This window comes from Ips typographus, linkage group LG6, assembly GCF_016097725.1.
Source record: "Ips typographus isolate SLU linkage group LG6, UJ_Ityp_2.0, whole genome shotgun sequence".
NCBI classification, from domain to species: domain Eukaryota; kingdom Metazoa; phylum Arthropoda; class Insecta; order Coleoptera; family Curculionidae; genus Ips; species Ips typographus.
The window spans coordinates 1,543,937-1,570,911 of record NC_138427.1 but is presented as its reverse complement, the minus strand read 5'-3'; the positions used below and the strand labels follow the sequence as shown (position 1 = coordinate 1,570,911).

General features: G+C 33.9%; 1 protein-coding gene across 1 annotated transcript; it reads left to right on the top strand.

Moving 5' to 3' along the window:
* The first annotated feature begins 1,436 nt into the window (after positions 1–1,436).
* fwd (phosphatidylinositol 4-kinase beta fwd) lies at positions 1,437–26,975 on the top strand. The gene is made up of 13 exons (XM_081982142.1): positions 1,437–1,724; positions 4,325–4,648; positions 12,956–13,145; positions 15,792–16,184; positions 16,241–16,374; positions 18,824–19,067; positions 21,188–21,358; positions 21,416–21,646; positions 21,702–21,914; positions 21,968–22,171; positions 22,333–22,733; positions 24,843–25,096; positions 25,252–26,975. Exons 2-13 carry the CDS (start codon positions 4,446–4,448, stop codon positions 25,434–25,436), a joined length of 2,823 nt encoding a protein of 940 aa, XP_081838268.1. The 5' UTR covers positions 1,437–1,724; positions 4,325–4,445; the 3' UTR covers positions 25,437–26,975.

Below are 26,975 nucleotides of genomic sequence, written 5' to 3'. Positions count from 1 at the left end.
TGTCGGACAAAACTTCTAGGATCTTGGAATAAATTCTTTTATACAATGATTATAATTCTGAAAAATACCTGATCAGAGTGATGAAAAATAGTCAAAATCAACCAGCGTACTTTATCGCAAATGTTTTCTTTGGATGTAGATTTTTATATCAGTCAGTGCTATTTTACAAAAATTACTATTTTTCACTTACTTAGTTCCAATTTCTATCCTCACAAATTTAAGTAGATTATTTACATAAAATGTTTCTGCCCCAGTTTGTTCAACCTTATTTCCTTTTAGGATTTAAGAGGAATTTAAAAAAAAATCATACGTTATATACTGAATGACTAGATTTTTATCGTAAGAGGAGAATGATAGATGATTCTCTGAAGTTACAAGAATATATCTTTGGAATGTTCTATGGATGTGTTTAGGGGACATTCAGGATGATCTGGATTACAAAAAAGTGGGGTACCTACTTCACATTTCCAAACCACCTGAAGGGTGAGCTATAATTTCAATAAGTTTCAAATTCCATGTTATTATCACAGAACGCAATTTCTTCAATTTAATTATTATATTTTATTTCAACTGTTTCATTTTTCTTCCTGTCCCCATATTTCAATCATCTCTAGTAGCACATACCAGGTTGAAAATAGCTCTGTCGGATATTTTTAAGCTTGGATAATTAGCCCAACTAATAGTTCTCAAAAGTAAGTAAATAGTTCAAGGTAGATAGGTCATTAGTGACTTGAAAATTGCCTTGAACTGTCTATATCATTTTTTTTTTAGGATATAGTGCGGTATTTCCGTTACCATTATTATCAGCGGCCCCCAGTCAATTGCGGCACATTTATATTCGAGTAAATATTACTACGAAACTATTTGCCAAGTTGTTTAGATTATATTAAATAGGTATATGAGTTTGGTTTGCGGATGCTTACCATAAACTGATTTATCTCAAACCAATAGTGCGGATTAGAGATAATAATGCAAACTCTAAATATTTACGATTAGTCAGTGTTATATCCCAAAGTTATCATCTTTTTTAATCATGAGATATAATAATTGGAGGTGAAAGTTATTTGTTTTATCGTCCCGATGCTTTAGACATATGAGTATAACATCGGGGGGGAAATTATTATTGAGATTCCCTCGTATGTCGTTGAGGTTTAATTTTCTTAAACTGCCCTCGTATTTGCCCCAGGTTGGGTTGTTGGATGCGTGATTGCCAGATTTCTATTGACTTTTTTTATAAATTTGTCAGTTAATAGTTAAACGCTGTTATAGTGTATGCCAAGGCACAATACCTCCACATGTCTTTAAAGTAAGGTTTAAAAAAAGTTGTACAACACCAATAAATGCATTGAAAATAAAACAAAAACAAACTAGTAGTATTAACTTTATGTATTTTTAGTAAAACTGACAACGTTGCACCATTACCCAGTGGAGTTTCTTTACGTTCACGTCGCGGCGTTGCAGTCAATGCCTAGCGATGTCAAAACATGGCGTCTTCTTGAAGCGGTCGTAGTATCGGCAATGTTTTCGTGTTTTTAAAGAGGAAGACATTCCTTAAATACATCGAAAAACACTAATCACCGTTTAGTTAAAGTGTGTTTTAGTGTACCCGACCGTTGTTCAGTGTTTTTATGATTCGAGTGGGTGATAAAACTGTAACATTTGGACGGTGCAGTGACGTTCAGTTGTATTTTTGTCAAGGATTCCAAAGCTCAGCATAATAGAAAGTAATTATTGGTTTGTTCTACTATTTCTTCATATATTTGAATAATCCTAGTTTCGTACAAGGCAGTATTAACAGTGTTATACTGTCAGTATTTCAGTACTGAATGTTTAATTGCCTGATTGGCACACCCTTGCATCTGAATAGGTCTTTTTGGCTCTGGCATTTGCTATTGAAAACACGCCAGATGTTCAACATAACCATTTCCTATCTGATCCTACCCTTAATCCCTTTCCAGCTACAATAAGGGTTGTACCACTCTTCAAAACCCAGAAACAGAACAAATACTTTTTTATTTACCTGCATTTATGTGGGTACATTCTTGTTTACATCCAGGTTCAGAGTTTTGTTTGTAAAGTACCACAATGTTGAATTAAAGGTCTCAATCAGCCTAGTTATCACTTGACAAGTCATTGGTTAAAATCAGCCATAAAATAGCCTGCAGGATGTAATTACAATTATTATTTAATCAAAGGGTACCAGCATCAGGGTACTTAATTTAATACAAACAACATTTAAAGGCTCTTCTGTACCAAATAACACATTTTTGTTTAGTTAACTAGCTAAATTTGTTTTATATGCTTTTGGCAGATTGGATTGCAATTCATCCTCTTATCAACATCTTTTACTGGCATCTTTATGGCGCACATTTGATTTCAGTGTCTTGACAATAACAAATGTATGATCCTATCTTTAAACTGGAACATTAAATAATTGGTTAAATTTGGAGATAATTAAGCAACCAAGATTAGCGATTGTCATTTCAAGGTAAAAGTATTTTTCCAAACAAAAGTTTGAGTTTTTTGCATACCTATATCTAGGTTTTGAGTGAGTGCAGACTCATTCTGTAAAACTATACTATTTAAATTAGGTTTATCATTGGGTAATAGTGATCTGCAAAAGGTAATAAATCTCACAGTACTAACCTCAGTACCTGTTACTTAATACAAAAGTAAATATAATTATTTTATAACATGTATAAGCATTGCCTTTAGATAAGGTGTAGACTAGTAGAATTGGGAATGATGACATCAATCTCACCCTCCATCAGGTCATAGGAAACTCATTCTTCAATTATCCATTTGTTTTCATATTAACCAAATTCACCAAGAAATTTACAGTTAGTATTAAGTAAGAGAGGTATTAAGACCCTTCACCTTGGTCTTCACTTACCTGAAAAAATAATGTCAACTTGATTGTCTACATCTTGGTCTATATTTAACTGGAGAAGTACTAACATTTTTCAAATAAAACTAAAAGTAAATATTTAAATGTTGCAAAGTACTATTGCTATTCCTCACATATCTGCCATCTCTAGTCCATTACTTATGTTATTGTTATTATTGTAATTGTTTCAGATTTACAACAATCAACAACAATATTAATTAATCACTACTCAGTACAAGGACTTTTAAAATTTTGCAAAACTGTAACAGACACAATAGTAGAGTGTTCCTTGGGAGTAAACCTCAGAGAAAACATAACATTTTTAACTGTAAACATGCTAAATCAGCAAGGAAATCGTAATATTTATTTTAATCTTCCTATTCTATTAGTAACAGGTAAATGGAGAGGTGTTTGGGACAAGGTCGGAATATCCAAGGCAGTCCGGCATTCAAATTTAGAAGGATCATTAGAAATAAACCAATACTATTATTATGTATGTACCCAAAGATTGGTTATTTAAAAATTCCAGGAAGTAATAAACTAGAATTTTCTTACTTTTAGGTTTACTTAAGCAAATTTAATACTTATATTAATTGTTTAACTGGAAGCAAGGATGCAATATCATTTTTTATGGAGGTCTAACCTTGATTTTATAAAACTTGCCAAATATAAGCAGTTGGATGCTCTGATAAACAGTTAGGAATGTAGTTACCTAATTTACATGCCAACAGTGTTAAAAGGTCTGGTTAATAGAGTGAATTAGTATTAATTGTTCCAGGATTTCTTAGTGACACATTTTTCCTGAATTTTCTTGCTATTTTTTCTTGAAATTATCACAATAAGGTGCATTTCTCTGCACTAATGGATTTGTTTTTGTGATAAGTACTTAATCACACATTGAGTCACTTAAGTCACTTAAACATCCAGTAAAGATTTTTCATAGCAAACTCTTAGCTGTCCTAGATTTAACTTGTTGCTGTTATTTAACATAAGGCCTTGATTTAAATATTACATGAATGACTAATACGTAATTTACCTACACAACTATCTAAATAAATATCTTGTGGAATATTATCTGATTTAATTATGAAGCAAGCTATTTTCATTAGTGGGCAGCAAGAGGATGTATTGTGTTGGAAATGATGCAAATTCCCATTGATGGAATGTAGGCAACACGAAATTGAATCAAGATTATTTGATCTAATTTAAAATACTGTTGCTTCCTATTCAACTTGAATATTCATTTAGGATGTTATTTAAATGGTTAAAGATAATTTTTGGTTTGATAAATGGTGATTTCCAAACCGCCGATGATTCGAAACCACTCAAAATATTATATCATTTTTGCTAGTTTTCCTATATTGTCATTCCCCTAACCTAACCTATTCATAAAAGTCACAATGTTTCAATGTTTGTCTAATCATAATATTCTTTCAGCTACTTAAGCAACGATACTTGCTCCACATTAGTCAACCTTTCTCTCTTCAAATGGCTGTGAAACCGACCAAAGCAATGGTTGAAGAACGAAGAAGGTAGTCCACATTTTCTTGGCTTGGTGATGAGTGCCGGAGGGGCTGCAACCACCCTGGCTCAGTCAACGTCAGCTATGACGACGTTGAGAAAGCACAAAATGGGCGGTTACAGGGACGGTGTTCCGGCCCTGCCTGCCGTGCATGGGAAAGGGGCTTCACCTGGTGGAGCATCTTTGGGCAATAGGGGCAGACTGAGCAACCATCAGAGGAATTTAAGCTTAGATTTTAGGTGAGCAACTTAGTTATGGTCTTTTACCACCAGAGAACATGAAAATGAACAGTCTTTAAAACTAACTCAAACCGATTTTGAAGCAGCCATGACGTCATACTTAAAGACCGAACCCCAGGGATTGGTTACTAGGTTAAAAATGGCACTGTTGCTCAGCGTAGTAATCAATCCATCTCCGCTCACTACATGATACAAATTTTGCAGGGCGATTGGGATCAAACCCATCTGCCCCTTTGCTTTGACGTCACAACTTCTATAAGCAGTTTGTTTAATACTGAAGTTGTGTAACACGTGTTTTGCTCTGTTTTTATTCCTCAATTATTTATATCAAATATGAATACAACTGATAATCTTTTAAACCTTAAAAGATTCATGAACTACACCTAGAAACAAGAAGGTTCCAGTCCAATGGTTTTTTCTGTTTCCCTTGATAAAATTTGTTTTGATAGGCACTGCAAATATAAAGAAACAGTTAGATTCTACCTATTGATGGGTCGATATAGGTACAAAAATTTAATGAAAAAGTGACTAAAAATTGTTAAGTTTTGTCTAAAGTTATTAACTGTGTTAAGTTTTGCAGGATATTCGAATTCACCCTTTACGAACTTGATGAATTGAATGAGTGGTTCAGAAAGTTCCGATGTTTTTCCTTATACCTATATAATTTGTTGATCATGAGTTGACTCATGAGCCGTCACTGGTTTAAATAATTATTTGATAAAGAAACAATATACATTTTCAAAAATCGCAATAGTACAAGTAATCTAAAATTAAAAATAAGCGCGATAAAGAGTACACATATTATCGACAAAACTGTAAAACTGATTAACCTTAATGTGCACAAAACTTTTTTAAAAATTATTATCATTCCACATTGAAGAGGGATATTATTTGTGTTCCGCTTTATAACTAAACCATTTGTTATAACTGTTGAGTGAATAAAATGAGTAGGATTATCAGTAGCTTGTCTTGCCATAGTTTTAGCGACCTGGGTAAGATTTTTGATAAGTTAATTAGTCACTGACACCATTTCTGAAATGTCTGAATCACATACTTGCATTGCCTTAAACGTTGTTTGCTGATTCCACTTTTTTAGCGCGATTTCTGCTAGAACTAAACTAGAACGTCAATGTTTAATGCTGCTGATTAAGCCAATCAATATGTGCGGGAATCACATTTCACTTTTTCTTCTAGTTTACAGTCTTGTTGCGTTTAAACCCATCTAATTCCTTGCATCCAATGTGTAAACATGCGTTTCTTCTATTCAAGTCGACATCTTAAAACGTGATCTTGGTTTTGTAAGCCCCAGACGAGTTTTCTGTTTTATAGGCACGTTCACAAATTCAAAACCATTTTCTGAATATCTTTAAAAGGTTGCCGACTTCCATTTGGAATAAATTATGGTGGAATTACTTTTGGGAAAAGTGTTTAAATTTTGACTGTGAGCTTGATTTGTGGGTGGTAGTTTGGAATTAGTTCTCTTCAAAAATTAGTTCTAATCCAGGTCTCTTTTAAAACCCTAATTCATTTATCGCTCTGTTAATAATAACCTTTTTATGAAAAGCTTAATGGGTGGCTTATTGATAAGGAATAACAGTTCGTCTGTTTTGTGAGAATGAAATTGCCTAAATAGAACTATAAAGATACATGGGTTTTGAGATAAACACTAACTGTTTATTTTCCTTTCCAATGTGTATCAAACCCTAAACATGAATTCCAAATTTAATTATCCATCAATGTTGCTACTGTAAATTATTTCTTAATCGAAACTACACAGTATACACTAGAGCTTTTGTTCCCTAGGGCGCAAAGGCGTTGTTGTGTTACGTAGCTTTAAATCCGTTTTATACACACAACACAGTGGCTTGTCTTGGAAAATTTAATTCGCCGGACAAATAAAACATTAGACACACTCTATTTATGTCCTGAAAGAGACAGGAAAGTAATGGAGCCGCTTCACTAAACCAGTGAATGTCGCATTTAACTAATTAAAAACCTTTTGAGATGAATTTGCTTGAAGGACAAGTTAACCTTATTAATTTAGCAATGAATGGTTTGATTGCTGTGTCAAATGCAACTTCCTTCTTGATTTAGCGAAAAATGTCCTTTACTTTTGTGCTATTATGTAATAATTGAAGTTTTTTTACGGTCAAATCGGAAACACATTATCAACGTGCATCCTGTGTAATGTTTGAGGAGATAGAATAGAATTGCACTAGAAACAATAACTTGATTAATGATGTATTGAGCACAATACTATTTACTTGCGTTTTGTTTTTAAAATACAATGAGTTACGTGTTGTTTTTACTAAATGTGAAAACAATACCCATTTTATTCTTTCAAATTGTGCATAGTGCAATAAGTGTTAAGCCTTCTGGTACGGTGCGGTACAAATATGAAAGTATTTCACATTCTAAGCTGTAATAGTGATTATTTTTCGTAACTTCCTACCAACACTCTTGATAATTAGTGCTTTAATTGAAACCATTTTTCATATTTTTATGTAAGCATTTACTTTGTAGCTGCTGATGCCTTATGTAATGTAACGATTTGGTTTTTATGGTTTGTTTTGTAGTACTGATTGGACTCAATAGAGACCACAGTTCTATTAAATAAACACTAACTTAAGTAATATAGTTACTTGAAAGGTTACTAAAATTGACGCTTTTTTCATAAATTTTGCTATTTTTTGTTTGTACACCCTTATTTTTTATAACCACTTAAAATAATCTGCCAAGCCGAACATACCGAAGCTAATTACATGGTGAGTTGGCGCCTTGCACCACTTGAATTCAGGAATGTGATGATTGCCAAGGAAATTAGACAAATTGTTTAAGCATGTTCACTTTTACATTAATAAATTATGAAATTAATCCTCCCTGTTTATTAGATTTGTATAATTTGACGTGTTACTTTCAGTTTTGTAAACCTGTAAGAGAAAGCCTAAGTTTTGGTAGTAAATATTCGTAGAATATTAAGCTGTATTAATTCAGGTTTAATCTAAATCAAAGATGTGTATGTGTTCTTATCTTCATCACACAATAGAACCCAAACATTCTATTATCAAAAATGTGTCATTTTTCAAAATAATTATGATATTTTTGCACTCAGGTTTGAATGTGCGATTTAAATTATATTCTAGTTTTGAGTTTTCCAAAGTTTATCTTTTCAGACTAATAAATTAATTCTATTTTTCAAATAAACTTATATCGATTACTTATCTTTTTTTTAATTAAGGAAGTAGACGGAGTGGTTTTGTAACTGGGTATGCCAGGTATAGTATTTGCTTTCGATTCGTTCTGCTTTGTTTTGATGATTTATTCATACGTTTAGATAAAAACATTTGCAATTTTTTATGTTTATTCATTCAAATCGAGTAGGAAATAATCTTAACCACACAAATACATTTACTTATAGCAGAAAGGCACACGCCTTTCCCAACAAACTGAAGGTTAGTGGGTTGAGTTTTATTTTTAGACGTGGTTTTAAATAATTAATACGTAATTTACTGCTAATCCAGTGCAAAAAAAAAATCTTATTGTTGAGTGACCATTATTTTCATCAGCAATTTGAAAAATGTTCTGTGGTCGATTGGTGATGGCTGAATAATCAGTGGGTTAATGCTAATTTAATTTTCCTGTTAATAAAAAATTATTGAAATTGGTTTTGCATTTAAAAAATACAGAGCACTAGCAGATTCATCACTATTAGGATACATAAAATTTGTTGCCAAAAGCAGCTTCTAGTTTGCTGAACAAACTATATGCACCAAACTCTAAAAAATGTATATGATTTGTTATTTTCTGTTACCTATTAATAATACTTTTAAGACAAAAATCAGACTGTCACAGTAGGAATTATTACCGTTAATTGGTTAGACGGAGAAGAAAGTCTAATGAAGGTTTGTAATAATTAATTCAAAGAGGTCGTTGTAAACTTTCTCTTCAGTATAATTTCTACTATAATACTGTATTTTTAACAAAAAAATAACTGAATAATTTGAATTAATGTTTTTTAGTGCAAAAAGTGATACGAGTTTTCAATTTGTAACTGTATTTTTTCTGACTACCGTAAACTCCAAAAATACATTTATGTGTTTCCTGGTAGGACTTAAAATACAATTTTAGCAAAATAAAGTTTCCGTTGAGTAACCAACTTATTCGTGTGGCGCTAAACTCACCAACGAACAAAACCCTGTAGTCCAAAACGAAAATAGACAGACTTGGCAGCTTTTTAGAATGTGTAGGGTCCGTTAGGTGCTATATGATTCAGTTTCACGAATGTAAGGTCAAAAATCGTATAAATAGATCCAGAGAGCTTGCTGTGGGAAAAGGCTGTGATAATTAAATCTCAATCAAAACATGATCTGATTGTAACTTTAGATATTTCAGCTTTCACTGCATCTCTACTTGAGTTATTCCATGCATAGAAAAAAATGTGTGCCTACATGTCGCGATTTCATTAAGAGAAACTCGTTGTATTTCCATTGAATCGTTTAAAGAAATTATAAATAGTCTACAAACACAATAGTAGGGCGGCAAAAAGTCAACACAAATTATCTCCTGATATGACATATCCCTGGTTCAAAGTACGTTAAAGTGTGCCTGAAATATTTTCTTGTGTTCTATTTAAAATCACTGACACACCCATGTCATGCCATAAATGCAGAGGACGTTCAACTCCCATTTTTATTTATTGGTACTTTCCACTTCGATGATTCCCTGCATTAACGTTGCACCGACTCCACATGTATGCTCTATTTTACTTTTGTGCTGCTACTTAAAGCCGTTCTCATGACCTTTGTGTTCTTGTTAAAGCTCTACTATTCAAATACTCAACTATAATGATATACGATGTGCTCTAGACTGGAACCGATTTAAACTTGATGCGTTTTTGAATAGAAGGAAATGGAAGCCATTCATCATTTGAGGGTGTTTTCTTAAAACGTGGGGTGGCTTAAGATAATAACAGTTAATTGGCTTTGACTTATATTCTAAAGTTCAGGCGATTAGCAAATCGATTTCACTCATCGTTGAAACTGCGAGGTTTAAAAGTCGATTCGAATTAATTCGTTTTCCTATACACAATAGGCACCTCGACAAAACGTTTTCAATAAATAATCAACTTTTTTTTCTAATTGATTATACAGTTTAAAATCGAATATGCAAAAGGCAACTCCGTTTTATTAGCCACACTATCGTTTCCATTTACATTCAGACATTTTCTGCATTCCGGCTAATTAATATGGCGTTGGCGCGCATTCCATCACTATCATGGGTCGTAGCCATGATCGTTGTTTATAATTTATAAGATAATTTGGTCAGGCTTACAGCAAACATTCAATGTGTATTTAATTTACACTGATTAGTGGATGCGTACTACATTGGACACGCTGAGAATCCTATAATTTACATTCCACAGATGTGTAGAATCAAGTAACTTAGAGTTTGTAATTTCAGGTTTAAGTTGCATCGAAAGGATGAATTCAGTTTTGTTTGTACCCTTCTAGAGAAATTGCTTCTAGTCTGTTTTGTTGTAGTAGATAGTAGATACTTTAGCCAGAATTTTCTGGGTATATTCCAGTCCTTCTTTCAGAACATTTACACTTTTTTCTTTTTGATTCCATCCCTTCACAAACCACATTGGCAAAATTGGGCTGATCTATTAAAGAAGCTATTCATAAGTAATTGCATAATTATCGCACAGGTCAAGACCCTTTACGGTATCCTGATTTTTTTTGGCAGACGCCACTGACCGTCTATTTTCCCAAGCCTGTATTCTTGGTATGTAAACAAGAAAATGAGTATCTATTGACGTCAGTCCGGAAACGAAGATGGATGCATTTTAAGCATGCTGGTGCTTTGCTACATTTTACCATAATTGCTAGACAGCATTTGAACTAGGTTTATGTGAATCGTCTGGATAGGTCAGGGAGTATTGAAGTCCACATAATATTATAAGATTTTCTTGATTTTTATTTGTATTAACGTTATTTTAAGAAATTGTAAGTCTGGTTTCAAGGTTTTTCAAGAAGAGTGAGCTTAATTGACAAATTGACAAGGTTTCAATACGAATTTATTTGTATTATACAGGGTTTTTCAATGAAAAGTAGCCACCCTGAATATCTTCCAAAATAATTTCTCTGTTAAAAAATGCTAAGACACGTCAACAAAGATTGCAAGGGGGACATCTTTTTACGTAGGATTTGAATTTCTGCCATCAGCTCCTTTGCCGCCATAGCTACCCCCACTAAGTTTTCAAATGGCACCATACCCTGTGTGGCACATCGTTGGAAAGGGTATTTCATAAGGAATTAATTGCACTATTTTATTTGTACATTTGCTTTGAATTGAGACCAAAAAAAATAAAAACATTTTTTTGTTATTTTGGCCAAACTGCTGATAACACTACCGAATACCTGTTTTCCATTCCATGTTTTTGCCTCAGTCGGTCAACTTGTAAGTTCGTTTTGAAGGAACATTGTCAATATGGTTTACACGACTGCCGAAAGAATAGAAATTGTACATTTTTCATCCAGATAAATTAATTGGTCATCAGTATGTCTTAAAGTTGATGCAAAAATTCATGGAAACTGGTTCAGTGACAAACAAAAAACATCAACCTGAAAGACAAATTATTAATGAACCAATTGAAGTTGCTGTTTTGGGACACGTTGCAATGGATAATAATCCGTCTTTAAATCAAATTTCCCATGCATCGGGTGTTTCGACAAGCAGTGTATGGAGAAGAAGAACACAATTTTCATCCATACAAGGTAAAATTGGTTCAGGAATTAAACGAAGATGACTATGATAGAAGACTACAATTTTGTGAAATTATGTCTACTAATCTGACAAACAACGTGAACTTGTTGTACAATATTTGCTTCAGTGATGAGTGTGTTTTTTTTTAATGGAGAAGTGAACAGGCATAACTGTAGGTATTGGTCAGACACGAATCCACATTGGTTTAGGGAAACCCATACCCAATATCCAGAAAAGCTTAATGTTTGGGCAGGTATTTTAGGAGACCACATCGTTGGTCTGTTTTTTACTGACGGTAATTTGAATGGCGCTACTTATCTTGAGCTTCTTGACACCACTGTTGATCCGACCATAACAGAGCTACTAATGATGAAAATTTATTTGAAAATCAACTAATTTTCCAACAAGACGGTGCACCTCCACACTATTCACTTCCCGTTCGAGATTATCTGAACAATCGATTTCCTGGAAGATGGATTGGTAGACGTGGTCCCATGGAATGGCCTGCGAGATCACCCGACCTCACTCCGTTGGACGTTTTTCTATGGGGGCATTTAAAATCTAAGGTCTATGCAACACAGCCGGCCAATATTGCAGACCTTAGGCAGAAAATAATACATGAATGCCGATAACTGCCGACACCGCAAGTCCTCACAAATGTTCGCGAACTCTTCCAAAGTCGCTTGTATTATTGTATGGAAGTTAACGGAGGTTATTTTGAGCCATTAATTAAATGATAACCGCTATTTGCTATTATTTCTGCAGTTAACAAAAAATAAACACAAAACGTATTTTTTATTTTATTTTGGTCTCAATTCAAAGCAAATGTACAAATAAAATAGTGCAATTAATTCCTTATGAAATACCCTTTCCATACGATGTGCCACACAGAGCATGGTGCCATTTGAAAACTTAGTGGGGGTGACTATGGCGGCAAAGGGGCTGATGGCAGAAATTCAAATCCTACGTAAAAAGATGTCCCCTTTGCAATCTTTGTTGACGTGTCTTAGCATTTTTTAACAGAGAAATTATTTTGGAAGATATTCAGAGTGGCTACTTTTCATTGAAAAACCCTGTATAGGTACCCTTGTTTAGTGTTTCTTCTTCCAAACACAAAAATCAGGCAAATTATTACTAGTAAATTTGCCATTACTTGCAAAATTTATTTTCACAAAGCATCTTATTGTCCTGATAAGACAACCGATTACAAAGTTAAACAGATGACTGAATAGCACCGTTTTAAATATCTTTCGATGCAAAGCCATCTTTCCGATTTCGCTGGAGAGAGAAAGTACTTTCGACGTTTTAAAGGTATATTTACCAACACAATTCGATGTACCCTGAGAAAGTGCGATCGTCGTAACAAACTAAGCCTGCCCAATCGTAATTAATCTGATGATAATAAAGTGTTTTATTGACAAAGGTGTAATTGTATTGTCTTTTGCACGATAAATTTTAATTTAATAGTCCAAGCTGGACGGTTTGAGAAATATCTTTGAAGGAAGTGGATGCTTAATTCCATCTTAAATGTTTCTGTTACAGGTCTATGGGTATTTTGCTACCGCCAGTCACACAAGTAACGACAATCTCTAGTTCACACATGACCCTTCATCATAGAAATCGCTCCCTGGATTCGGCCTTACAGAAAATCCCGGAAGTTGACGTAACTCCTAGTCCCGAATGTGAAAATGTGGCCGCTGCTGTCTTAGCTGATAGCGTCAGACATCATCAGGTAAGATACTTTAGTATGTGTTAATTTTTAAGTTGACGCCAGATGCGGCTGGCTGATTCACATAACCAGAAAATGTAATCTTATTTCAGTTATTTAGTACTCTTTACCGCATGTCATCCTAAAGATTAGCTGCAACGTGTTTTTATACTTAGCAGCAAACAGTTGTAAACAATTATTACAATAAGGTTTAAAAACGGACATTGTTTGAATTACACTGTAAGTGGTGTGATAATGGCATTTTAGAAAGTTGCATCTGTGGTTTTTTAGTTTAAATATTGAATGTTTGTCAGCTGGTTTAGCACTAGCTTCTTTTGAACCATAAAAGTTCAAATAATCTAATGTTGCTAAGGGATTTGTACAACAATGCCACAGGCAGGTAGTTTCATGCTTAGTCGCGTGATTATAATTACTGTCCTGAGTGTCCTGACATCAGTCAGAAGGGAGTTCGACAGGAATAGGCTTTGTGAAGTGGATACGCTACTTACACAGTAATCAGAATATGTGTCTGTTGTATTTTATTATATTAAGTAGACAGTAAAATTCAGTGACAAATCGTCTTTTAATTAGAGCACTTTCTAGGAATTTTTTCAATCAACTTTATGTGGCACTGTGACATGATTGTCTTAGAATCACCTTCAATTTTTATACCAGTTTTTGAAATGTTTCTCAAGGTGGTTGGTCTCAAATCAGTTATAACATTAAAAGTCATAACAATAATATTTATTACAGCACATAACTATTTCATCTTATGTAACACTAGACCAGTAAATTATTTAAATCTCTTTTACAAACAATTTAACGTATAAACTGTACTAAAAAAAAATAAAATACAGTATTTCCACATTGATTTATGAAATTTCCTCTGTTTACAAATGGTCATATTGATTGGTTAATGGTATTTCAAAACAAAGTTGAAGCAACCATATAACTGTTAACTGGCTTGTAATTAGCTATTTGACTGTAATGGTAATGTGCTGACTTTTAGCATAAATTAGCAATTTTTGCAACTCGTTTTAGTAAGTGAATAGTTAAATATTATTGTGTTTACGTTCGGTTGCATTTAGTGCATATGCATAACAGTTAATTTTGCTGTTAACAATGTAACAAATTACTCTAAAACAAAGCAGAAACACGTAACAGACTGCAAATTTTACGTATACAAATGATTACAAACTTTATCACAAGAAATATTATAGGTTTCCTGTATGAAAAATTCAAAATTATCCATAAAACTTACTTGAATTTTTGATACTGGCAAACCTTGTGGCAAATACATAACTATTACTGTCTAATATTAGATTATGACAACAAATAAACAATTTTAATTGCATCACTAATTTATTTAAATCCGCAGACATTTGTGTAATAAACGTTCAGTTGTGGCCTTGAGTAATATCTTAACAATTCATTAATGATCAGAATTTTTCTTATTAAAGATTAAATTTGCTAAATTTCTGGAATTGACGGTATAAAGCAAAACTTAGGGTTTATGAGGAACTTTAACGTTTCTGAAACCTTGCAAAAGTAAATTAGAAACTGCTGTTCCTAAAAAAAAAGTTTAAACGAAAATTAATTGCCACATCGGCTGACTAACACTTTTTGTTTATATTGGTCGAATTTACTGGCGGAAATCAATTAAACTTAATCGCATTTGCAATAATACTAGTGTGAATTTCTCAGGAATCCGAATAAATACATTATCAGAATGGTCTGAATCAGCTGTAAATGAAATAACAATTATTTTTAATGTTTGCCACAGCTTGTTAGGAGTATAATTTTACTTGCAAGACAATATTTGTGCTATGGAGGTGCCAGGCTAAAATGATTAAAAAGAAACAGTAAAAAATGTCTTCCCACTTGCAAGAAGGTCGTGACATTGCTGTGAAACGCGAATTATCACTTAAGCAGTTAAGTTATTTAAATGTTAGATTTGTCAATGCCGATGCATTTATAAAGTGATGACAAAAACCCAGAATAAAAGTCTCTCTTAATTAAATCAAGCTATCAGTCCCAGAGGTTATCTTGGTAATGATCAGAATCTGTGGAGTGTGCCCTAAAAAGATGTTTGTGAAACATGTTTGTTGATAAAACTTTATGACAGGTATTTATAGGACTTTCTGGAAACCGTGCTCAAGTTAACGGAATCAGTTGGGATTACATTAGACTTATTAACGTTTTCCAAATCGTCTTGAAGAACTTGCTATAAATAATTGTAAAGTAGTCTTTTTTTAATGGCAATGAAGCTACCAAATCTCCTTAACCACATCAAAAAGGTGCTGCTTGTAAACGTCTTTATCTAAACGTAATAAACCTCAAAATCTAAAAGCTAACACTACAGGTATAATTTGTTTTGTTGTGAACTTAACTAAAGTGTGCAAAATTGTAATAGTTGAGATCATTGAGAATCACAGTACTAATTGAACAGCATAGAATAATAATTGCATTGTTGTTTCATGAATACAATAACAATTATTAGTTCATGCAACATAACCTTAATAAGTTCAAGTGCATCTCAGTAAATAAAACAATTACCGATTTATGACTTTGGGTTTATTTTTTTAACCTTTAGGGGCTCACTGACAATCGTTTGTTTTTATCAAATTTTACTGTAGGTATTTCAAAAATACAATAATTTTAATTTCTTAGAGTTCTTCATCAAAACAAAGAGATGAACTAGCCTCTCTTGGATCTGACGACAGTGGTATACTATGCGGTTCAGATACCAGCGATAACACCAGAGAGTCCAGCGTCGAACACTTGACCAACGAAAGTAGAGAGAGTCTGGACGATCTGGACAAGGCTTGCGAATCAGTACCAAAGTGCCAAAATGCCGCGGATCAGCAAAGGACATCAGACGATGAAAACGTCGATTGTACTATAAGTGTAAATATTAGTGAAAGTGTTGTTAGTGTTGACTGTAATGATGATGAACCGAAAAGGCCGCCACCGAAAAGTTCCGGAATGTTGAGACTGTTGGAGAGTAAAGTGTTCGATGTGCCTATGGCTATGCATTACTTGTTCAATAGTAAAGAACCAGGGGTAAGAGTGTAATTTTGGTTTAATTGAACTTTTGTTCATGTCAATGGTTTCTGCAGGTGCTTTGCTACATTGTCAATAAACTGTTCACGTTCAACGATCAGGAAGTGGACTTTTATCTTCCACAACTCGTCTGCATGTACATTGAAATGCACGAGGTGGCCGAAGTGATACATCGATACCTTGTACATAGGTGAGTTAAACCGGTATTACTTAACTTTGACCTCAGCAAAAATTACGTACCAATTAAAATTGTACAATTTACTTGCATGCATTAAATTTATTGTATTTTAATCTTCCAATTGTTTTATCTTAAGCGCGAGCTTAACTATATTCACAAGGGAACGAAATATGGAATAATTGTTTTGCGATTGTTAGAAACATGTTTAACGTCACCCAAATTATTACAACCTTGCCGGGTAAAGGTTGTTAACTGGTATATTCTGACGACATTCCCAATTTAAACTATTTTATATTTCAAATATTTATTTAGTAGTCTATAGCCGTGTTATACATATAAATGATAAAATTGGTTTTATTGGCAACCGATCGTTCTATATAAATTCTTAATATTGAAAAGCTTTTTAGACGTTTCTAAAAATACTTTCCCACTATCACTCACTAGAATATAGACCGGGCATTGTTGTTTAGATTACTTAACAACTCCCACTAAGGCATCCACACAAATACAGTCTCTTGAGCAACTTTTTTTACATTAGTGTCTAATTGAATTGAATTTGTTTTGCCTTGGTCTATTACTTATCGTGCTATAGGCTTGTCTGCTCTACATCATCGCCTACATTTATACGTTTACGAACAAGGGGACCATTCGTCTTCATTTATCAGATAGAATCCAGATTCTTAGCTGGGCCCGAAATATCCGATTTAAGAATAAACACGCGCGGCACTAACGTTATCTCTTGTTTTTATTCTTTGCCCTTTCATTCCAGACAAACCGGAATTTACGGTCGGTTTGTTTGACTATTGATGAAGTCTCTTGACAGAAAATAGATTTCAATTAATTGAGTAGCTTGGCACGCTATCGTTGACATTTAATTAAAACCCGGAAGTATCTGCAGTAATCAAAGAACTAGCCAACGTTATCATCATTACAAATTTTCCGGTTGTTGGTTCAACATCTTCATTTATAAACCTGGAAGATGTGGTAATAAAGCGATGTGTATGATGTTGCTAAATTTATTTTTATTGGGAAATTGGCGCTCGGCTAGTTCGTAATATCCTGCAAACCATTGAGCGTATCAAAACCGCCGCTTATCTAAATATTTTTCATTTTGAGCTTTCTGTTTGGAAATAATGAATTCCCCCATGTTATTCTCTGTTTTTTTAGTACTTTTATTTCTACCTTTATACATCAGTGCCTGCGTGAGAACGGAAATTCAAGTTTTGTCTTACTTTTAATTGAAGACCTCCTATAGATACTTTGTTGTAATTTACACAGTTGGCCAACTCATTATACGAGTCACCTATAATATTAGATTATGCTACAGGATAATCCTTTTGATTGCATCATTAATTTATTTAAATCTCCAGACATTTCTTCAGTAAACGTCCATTTATGACCGTGAGCGCATATTAAGAATGAGAATGACAAGCCAGTTACTTTTTTTAAGGCAACTGAAATCGTGAGAAACTGGAGTAATTAAAAACTTTCGTGATTTTTCAAGTGGTCGTACGTATAATAAAACATTTGTAACTGACGCGTTTATTACAGCAATAATTACAACTAGATGAGTAAGGAAAAATGAAAATATAACTTTCATGATTACTGCTTAAATTGTCATTCCTTTAATGACACTTCATCAGAGCCATCGTTCAGAAAAAAAGCACCACTTGATCTAGCTGTAATTTCGGTTCCGGAAATGCCTCTATTATCTGCTTGTTATCCGAGACTTTTTGAGAGCACAATAAACAATTGTGTGTTTTAAACTCTAGAGAACATTAGCCTTTTAGATTTTGCTGCTTGCTTGACGTTTTTCAGCCGGTCCCTTCCCCCACACCCTGTACTCATTTCGGTTATAAATGACACCTACAAAACTAAAAGGGAAATGTAACCCCACATTTTAGCCTTTCTGGCTCATCATTATGACGACACACCTCATTTCCGCGATTTATGGGCGCAAACGAAAATTGGGTCGTGTCTGGAAATGAGATCTAGACAGGTCAACTTAAAGGGCGGTTTTACGAGTATCGAAGAAACCCTAAAAAAATTTGATTTCCAATTTCCTATCCTATATTTAGGTTTTTAGGACTTTTTTGTTGCAAGTGGAAATGAGTTTGCAATTCCTGGTTGCTTAAAATAATAATTTTGGCAGTATAGTAGTAAAACAAACGCTCCATCGCGTTAAAGTAAATATTTTTAGCCTTAATAGTTTTCACACCTTGTACCAAATTTTCGTTATCTGGAACAATAATCTGTTTTGTTAATCAAACCCAGTTAGGATTAAGGCCGTATTTCAACATCAAAATCTGCATTAGTTACAAGGATGTTAAACACAACTGCATAACATGTTTACGATTCGTTTTAAGTGTGTGTAGGTGAAAGCTTTTTGAACTTCTACAATTTAGACTTAGAAGTCGTAAACGTGTGGCGTAAATATTTAGTTTTGATTTACATTTTTCAGGTGCCGCAAGTCGATAGACTTTTCCCTTAAGTGCGCATGGTTACTGCACGCGTACAGTACCAACGTAACGGTCCCATCAAAAAAGAAGCCCCACGGCATTAAGCTTCGCAACTTGATACTCTCCGACGAATTAAGACCTAAAGGTCATGCTACATCCGCCTTGCCTCAGGATAGGATGACAGTATCGTTAACTGATAGGCTCACCTTATCTGTACCTTTGAAGAAGTCTCATCAACGATCGCAGGTGAGGCTTTCATAATGTGAAATTTTCGATTTATCATCAATTTACTTTTAATCTGAACGTTAATTCGAAATGACAGTTAAAAATGTGTGTGCTCCATACACGAAACAGTCGTTTAAAGCAAATATTTAAAAAGAAATCTGTGCGAACTGCTCCTATAAAACTAATTCAACCGTTTATTAGTTCAACTTGTTACGTTTATTGACACTACGCAGTCTGTTGATTATTGCGTTTATTTTGTCAAATTATATTTATTTTACTATTATCACTAGTAGTCGATGATAGCAGGAAAAAATGTGCCTGGGGAAAAATGTCCATTATGTTCCATGTTTTTTAGGTATTTCACATAATAACTGTTAGTTATTTGTGATAAAGGCAATTTACATTTGGCTTCGATTATGCAAAAACCAATTACCTGAATTGATATACCTACTTACATGTTAAGCACCCAATGTCGGTAAAGGTCAATTGAATATTTGCAATAAGTTTGGTTATACTATAGTATATTTAAAAACTAGGAGGAGTGAGTGAATAAGTCTGACATATTCAAACAAAAGTTACCAAACAAAATCCCTAGATTTGATTTATTTGGATCCAAAATCCCAAACCGAACGAAAACGGCCATGATTTCTGCTGTGTAAATCATACTGACCAATCACATTCGACCACTATTGCCAACCTAATTCATATTCACTCCTTCTAGATTTTAGACTAAAAAATGGATTTTTACAAAGGCAAGGTGTTTTTGAGTCTGTTTACATACATAAGTCATAAATTACAGAAGTTTACTCAAACTGTTTTAGTTATATTAATAATAACAAATGTATTTACGCTTGAAGATACAGTAAAATAGAACCTTCAGGAAGTTAAATGGAAATTTGAACCGATAATTCCTGATATAAGCCGATTTGACAAAAGCTGCTTTGTAAAGAGCAAGTGGAATACAAATAATAAGTCTTCCTTTTTCCACTCACTTTACTATAGACACGTTATACTCTTGGGAATTTTAGCTCAATGAAAGTATCATGTGTTATCAACTACAAAACATGTTTAAACCATAAAACATATAGGGTTTTCACTTTGAAATATGTGGTATAAATGGATGTGAAGAAAAATCGCAACTACGAGAAAGATTTAATAAACGTCTCCTAGAACTTGAGGTGTTAGGTTAGGAAACGTGACAAAACTAACAAAAACTTTGGCTAAAAAGAATTGAATAGTTTGTGGTTTACGGAAATTCTTAGCGTAAATCACAACGACTTGATATTTGACCTTTTCATACTTTCAAAAGCGACAAAGTACGGACGTTACGCATGAACTTTTCACATCTTCTTTGAATAAGACATGTGGTTTATACATGTACAATGACGTCTGTGGTTCTGCTTTCTTTAGTAGCTCATCAATTATTAATCAGTCTGTTTAATTTGAAATTCAAAATCCAATACGTTTGTATGAGGAGATTTATCACTATATCGAACTTAGACCGTTCATCTGCGTTTTGCAAAACAAATTGACAATTTTGTTTGAATTCGATTCGTAAAAACAGACATTTTTCAATTTAATTCACGTTTAATGCTTAAAATAACGTTCAGCAAATTTGTTGAGCAAATAATTTGCAATGGGTTTTCAACGGTTCCTGCATGTTTGCCTCTAATAATGCAGGTTTATTTGCACATAATTCCACTTTTCCGGCACATACTGTGTCAGTTAAAATATTTGTTTTTTGAAGGCCGTATTTTTGGAACATACTTCAAATTCACTTCTAGATGTAGGTTAATACTCCTGTGACACTTGGTGCACTGTATCTAAAGAAATATTAAATAAGCAAGAAACATTCTGGTTGTCATATTTCAACTGAAAAAAAAAAAAACGGCGTTGAAATATTTATCTTTATGTAGGCAGTCCTAAAAATATTCTCTTAATAGCAATTAAAACTTTTTTTATGGGCTACAAATGTGAAAACCGTATTTTATTAGTAATTGGTACGAGCATATTTCAAGCAAGGCCAAGTGAATTGTTGCTACCAGAAACAAAAATTATTCCGTTTAATTTACAGCATCTATTTAATTCTAATTGAACCAAACCTAGTTAGTACTAGTATAAGAAAAAAAATGTGTTTTTAGAGTGATGCCTCAGCACTGTTGGGGTCCCAAGAAGTTAAAACAACCTCAACAAAATTATGTTTAGGGGATCTGAGTTCGGGAAAAGCCTTCGATAATGGTTGCGTGTGTTTTGAAAGTAGGAGGAGTTTGGTTAATGATCTTAGGGGAGAAAAGACTGTTTGCACCTGCTCGGTAAGTTTATTGTTTATCCATTAAAAACTGTTGTTTTATGCGGTCTGTGTAATGTAGGCTCCAAGACTGAGACCTGAATTGGAGTTTATGCAAGCGCTGATACTAATCGGCAAATTATTAAGTTCGATACCGACGAAAGAGGCGAAAACTACAAGACTGGTAGCAGAGCTCACTACTTTAAATCTTAATTTGCCGGCTAGAGTATGGTTGCCTTTACACACGGAATCTCCACATTTTGTTGTTAGGATTCCGCCTCAAGTTGCCGCTGTGTTAAATTCTAAAGATAAGGTATACAAAATTGGAGAGTTTAAGCTGGTTGATGTTAACCTTTAGAAATACTTAGGCTCCTTATATAATTTATGTGGAAGTAGTCGAGGTGGAAGACATCTACACGTCATCAGTTCCTAGTAAAATCATGTCCACTTTGCGACATACAAAGTCAGAAGAAAACTTAAAACACGACTCGATATCTTTGTCAGCTTTTAGCGTCTGTGGGAGTTGTTACGATGACAACGATCCCGAATGGAGCCAAGAGGATGACGAGATTTCTCAGCAGGTTAGCGTTCATTTTCTTTGAATTGAAAGGTTCAATGATCTGATGTATTCCAGTACACTCAAATGAAAAGACCAATTGACCGGGACACAATATCACAAATGAGTCAGGATTCAAGCGATTCCGGGATACCACCAATGTCAATTCCTGCTAGCGAAATCCGCAGAAGATTGTCCGATTTTTTCCAGGAGGAGAAAAGCAAACAATTTACTCATGATCCCGAGGATCCGTCTGCTGCTGTTTTGAAAGAACCATGGCAGGTAAGCTTAGTGTTCCTCAGTGGACTTTTAATTGTCAGAAGCCTTTCCAGTGTGTCTTAAATAACAGGATAGAAAACTAACAATTTTGTCGTTATCAAACACAAGACAAAAAAATTCATAATAAACAACCAAGCGACATTTCAAAATATTTAATTTTCCAGGAGAAAGAAACACGAATTCGTGAAACGTCACCGTACGGCCACCTCTCAACCTGGAAGTTGCTCTCCTGCATAGTAAAGTGCGGTGACGATCTGCGCCAAGAGCTGATGGCGTTCCAGTTGTTGGAAGTGTTCCAAAAAATATGGGAAATGGAACATGTTCCCTTGTGGATAAACCCGTACAGGATTTTGGTACTTTCCGACGACAGTGGACTGATCGAGCCCATCCTAAACACAGTGTCGCTCCACCAAATCAAAAAACATTGCCAGCTCTCTTTGCTCCAGTATTTTATGAAAGAGTTCGGACCGGAAACGTCCGAGGCCTTCCTTACTGCGCAGAAGAATTTTGTTCAGAGCTGCGCGGCTTATTGTTTGATCTGCTATTTGGTGCAAGTTAAAGACAGGTTAGTGAAAATATGATTCATTTACTAATTAAGGGCCAGTACTTTCAGTTTGGAATATTTAATTTTTTTATCTCAGAATAAGATTTATTCTCAGTATAGGTGTATTTTCGGGGGCAATACCATAAGAGCTCAGATTTAGCCGGATAATTTTTATGCTTGTCTTAGAACACTTTCTTTTTGGTGTAACAGCACGAGACCTGTTAGCTCGAGTGATTTTGCCAAACAGGTCGAGTTTTGTACCATAAAGAAAGTATGAGAAGATAAGCGGAAAAATTATCCTGTTCAAAATCTGAGCTCGAATGGTATTTGATAAGACAATTCCATGAATATAATCAATAATATAATAAGACTGCGACTTCCTTGTTCTGGCAGAAGAACAATAGAAGTGTAGTGAAAATCCGTGGAAACGATGAAATCAACAGCAAAATTTATCCGATTTTTTTATCCGCTAGCAAACTCTCTTCCTTCCTTATTAGCCGATAGCAAACCGTGTTTTGATGACGTATATATGGCATTTTTTGTATATGAGTGGAATTGTCGATGAACAATTGGCAGATAAGTCAGCTGTTATTCCCAACTTGCTCATCTAAAGGAACAACTGCTTGATAAAACTTTCCGTGGAGTAAATATGCGCAGCAATGTTGAATTTTACATTTTAACGCCTATTTGTTACCTGTAGGGTATTTTCCACTAAATACCAGCACATATTTTCTACTGCTAAGTCTGCACTTTCTACTACTTTTCTACTAAATAAAGCAAATTTTACAGTAAATCTGTTTATTGAAGAAACCAAGCAAAAACAAACAAGTCTTTTAAAGAATAAAAAATCTAACTTTCTTTTCTTTCTGTTCTAAAGAACAGGTCTAACTAGTCGGTATCAAACAGGAACTCTACGAGCCCTTGTAGGCTTTTTTATATCCGATCTGCGGCTCCTCCCACACGTGCCGAACAATTCGGTGGGAGTATCTGTATCTGTAGAGTGGGGAGGGTGAGTGTAGACCCACAGCACTTATGTTAAGTCAATCCTAATGTTAAACGTAGGTTTTTCCTGGTCATCGTCAAATATTTCTTCGGCGCCAGCTTCCCAGGTTCACCCAGGGTGATCCTGGCAAGACTGCATCCTTTGATTCCATCCCATCCAATGCGATTAGCTTTGCTCCTATCCAAATCAAACCCATTTTTAACCCATTTTAACCCATCTCAGGATAATATTGTTATCTACCGAGGCGTTAGCTAAATCTTGGTGGCACTCTAGTACTAGCCCTGAGGTAACACGTTGTCTGTTCAGGGCTAATAGGGCTTGTCTACTGTCCGTGCAGATTATTATGTTTTTGCCAGAAATACCTTTTCTGGTTAGTTCTTTCGTGGCGATTGAGATACCAGCCAGTTCCGTTTGAACTACTTTGGTATTTTTTCCCATTTCCCACTTAACCCGTAGGCTTAGTGACCTAGAGTAAACTCCACATCCTGAGCCTTCTTTGGTTTTTGAGCCGTCTGTGTAAATACGTATTGCATTTGCAGCATCTGAGTTCTGTTTTATTTGTATTTTGTAATTGTCGGTAGAAGGACAAGCAAAAATCCCATCGCCTAAACTGAGGATGAAACAGAGCGCGGAGAAAGTTATTTTACCCTTTCGCACGGTCTAGAAAATAACAGTATCAGTTGAACAAAGAAAATCAGAAAATTTTGAATCGTATAAATCGGTAAACCTGATCAAAAATTAGTAACTTTGTTACAACATAATATAGTTTCTATAGATTTTAAGACCTCCCATTTAAATTTCACTTTTAAGTCTTTTTCATGCCTTCATATTTTTCACGTAAAGTATCTACTGATCTAAATATTTGTCCTGCTAAAAGTAAATCAAAAGCTATGCTAGAAAAAGCTTTATCTCGTTTGCCTACAAATTAATCTCTTGGATTACAATAAATCCAAGGTTGATATCTAAAAATGCTTGCTAATTTCTGTCATGCCTGGCTTTTTAGCTTCCATATTTCCGAATTTATGTTTTATCCGTTACTGAAAGTACTGTCCCCAGTTAAAATATGATTCTTTCACTTGTCACTATCGAATTTATCAAATTTAATGGTTTCTGTATTACTTTTTTAGGCACAATGGCAACATTTTATTAAAAAGCGACGGTCATCTGATTCATATAGATTTCGGATTTATATTATCGACGTCGCCCAAAAATCTTGGTTTCGAGAAGTCGCCCTTTAAGTTGACGCCTGAATTTGTGGAGGTGATGGGCGGCGAACATTCCGACATGTTTGCCTACTTTAAAATTCTAATATTGCAAGGACTGGTCGCTGCTAGAAAACACCACGGGATGATCATCGATCTGGTGGAAATTATGAGATCAAGTAAGTATTTTTCTAGATTCAGATCGGTCAAAGTTAAAAAGTATTTACGGAAAATCGATACAAATTTCACTTTTGTCCCAGATTGTTTATTTAAATTTTACCCAAAACTACTTGACTAAAATCTCTTCTCTTAACATGGCTCTACGATTTTGCAGGCAATCAGTTACCGTGCTTTAAATCTGGCGCACCAACAGTACAAAACCTAAGAAACCGTTTTCACATGAGTATGACAGAGGACCAACTCCAAATGGAAGTAAACCGAATGGTCGAAGGGAGTATACATTCATTGTCGACAAAGCTTTACGACGGTTTTCAGTATTTTACCAACGGGATACTATAGCTTTGCGATAATTTCCAGGAGTGCGTCGTTTAATAAATCAGCCATTTTCAGCGTTAATTTTGTCGTTATTCACTGAATACTAGAGCCGGTACATTCCATATCGTGGTTATGTTCCTTTCAACTCGATTGATACAGTACAAGTTGCGCTCTTGGATTTTATTTTTTAAAGTGAAATTTTCGGACCACTGGAATTTAATTGAACAGGTGCGGTACCTTAAGTATTCATGTACAGTTACAGGACTTTTATAAATACTTTTCGTATAGGTATACCCAACTGTTTAGATTATGTTTTTCGAAGTTTTATTAATAAAATTTAGGTGAATCGAGAAACAAATGTACTGGGGCCTCCTGAAATTTACACATACTTAAACTAAGGGATTTACTTTAAGGGTTTCGTTCTATTTAAACTTTTTATTTATACTAGTGGTTTGCGAGCAAAAGTAATACTCTCTTTGTAATCATCATTAAAATAATTTGTAATAATAGGTTTTACTATTAAGGAAAACAAGTCCAGGAGGTTCTCGTTTCCTTTCGTAGATTTTAACGTGAGACCAAATGAACTGAGCCATCTCCACGCCTTTTGTTAAAATAGTAAGTATATTAGTTTTAGGGTTGATTACGATTTCTTTTCATTAAATGCTCAAAATTAGTTTTATGTTGAGTGTCCTTTTTTAGTTTAAGTGTATACCAAATAATGAAGTTTTCAATTAAACGTGCTTATTTTAAGTTCACTTTGGAAACAATTCTACAGCTTCTGTGTTTTTGTCTATAATTGAATGAAAATTCAGCTTACTTTCCTCCAGTATAGTTCAGAGTAATTTTAATATCCAAACATGAAAAACTATTTAGTTTAACTAAAAATTGTAGCAAAAATAACTACAATATTTAATTCATCTAAGTGAGAATAGTAAATGCAACCCCATTAATTCTCTCTCTTCTCTCTATTAATAGTTATAATTAAAACTGTAAACTATTATTCTAGTTGTAAATATCTGTACTTTCACATTTAATATAATTAATTGACAAGTATCCATCCATTTTATAATTATTAAATACTATTATAAAATTTGACTGAAATAAGTCTTCTTATTAGGTAACGAAAATTATAGCTTTTAATTGGTACGTTTGTGAAAAAAATTGAGCTAGTGAAATTCGATTTATTTATGTAAATTATTGTTATTGAGCGAGTTTTAATAGAACATGTTGCTACTTGATAATATGGAGGTATACGTAACTGATAATTAAAAAAAAAAGATATTTGCTGTTGAAGAGTGATTAATAAAATTTTTTCGTTACTTAAAAAAAAACGACTTAAACTCTTGCAAAAAGACTGATCCTCACGTGTAGGCTTTTTGCAAAATTAGGAACAGTGTTTTGTATTTGTCTGTTGAATAAATTTAATATTTAATCAAAATTATACAAGTATATTTTAATTCTTTAAGTAATATATTTAGCTTATGTAAGGGTAATAAATATGGATGTGTTGAAAGAGATTTTTATTCCAGAATTATGTATTTAACAATAAAATTTTAAAAATTA

Coding starts and splice junctions, on each gene's coding strand:
- fwd (XM_081982142.1), top strand. CDS start 4,446: ATGAGTGCCGGAGGGGCTGCAACCACCCTGGCTCAGTCAACGTCAGCT. Junction 13,146..15,791: donor ATAGCGTCAGACATCATCAG/GTAAGATACTTT, acceptor TTAATTTCTTAG/AGTTCTTCATCAAAACAAAG. Junction 21,915..21,967: donor ATGACGAGATTTCTCAGCAG/GTTAGCGTTCAT, acceptor GATGTATTCCAG/TACACTCAAATGAAAAGACC.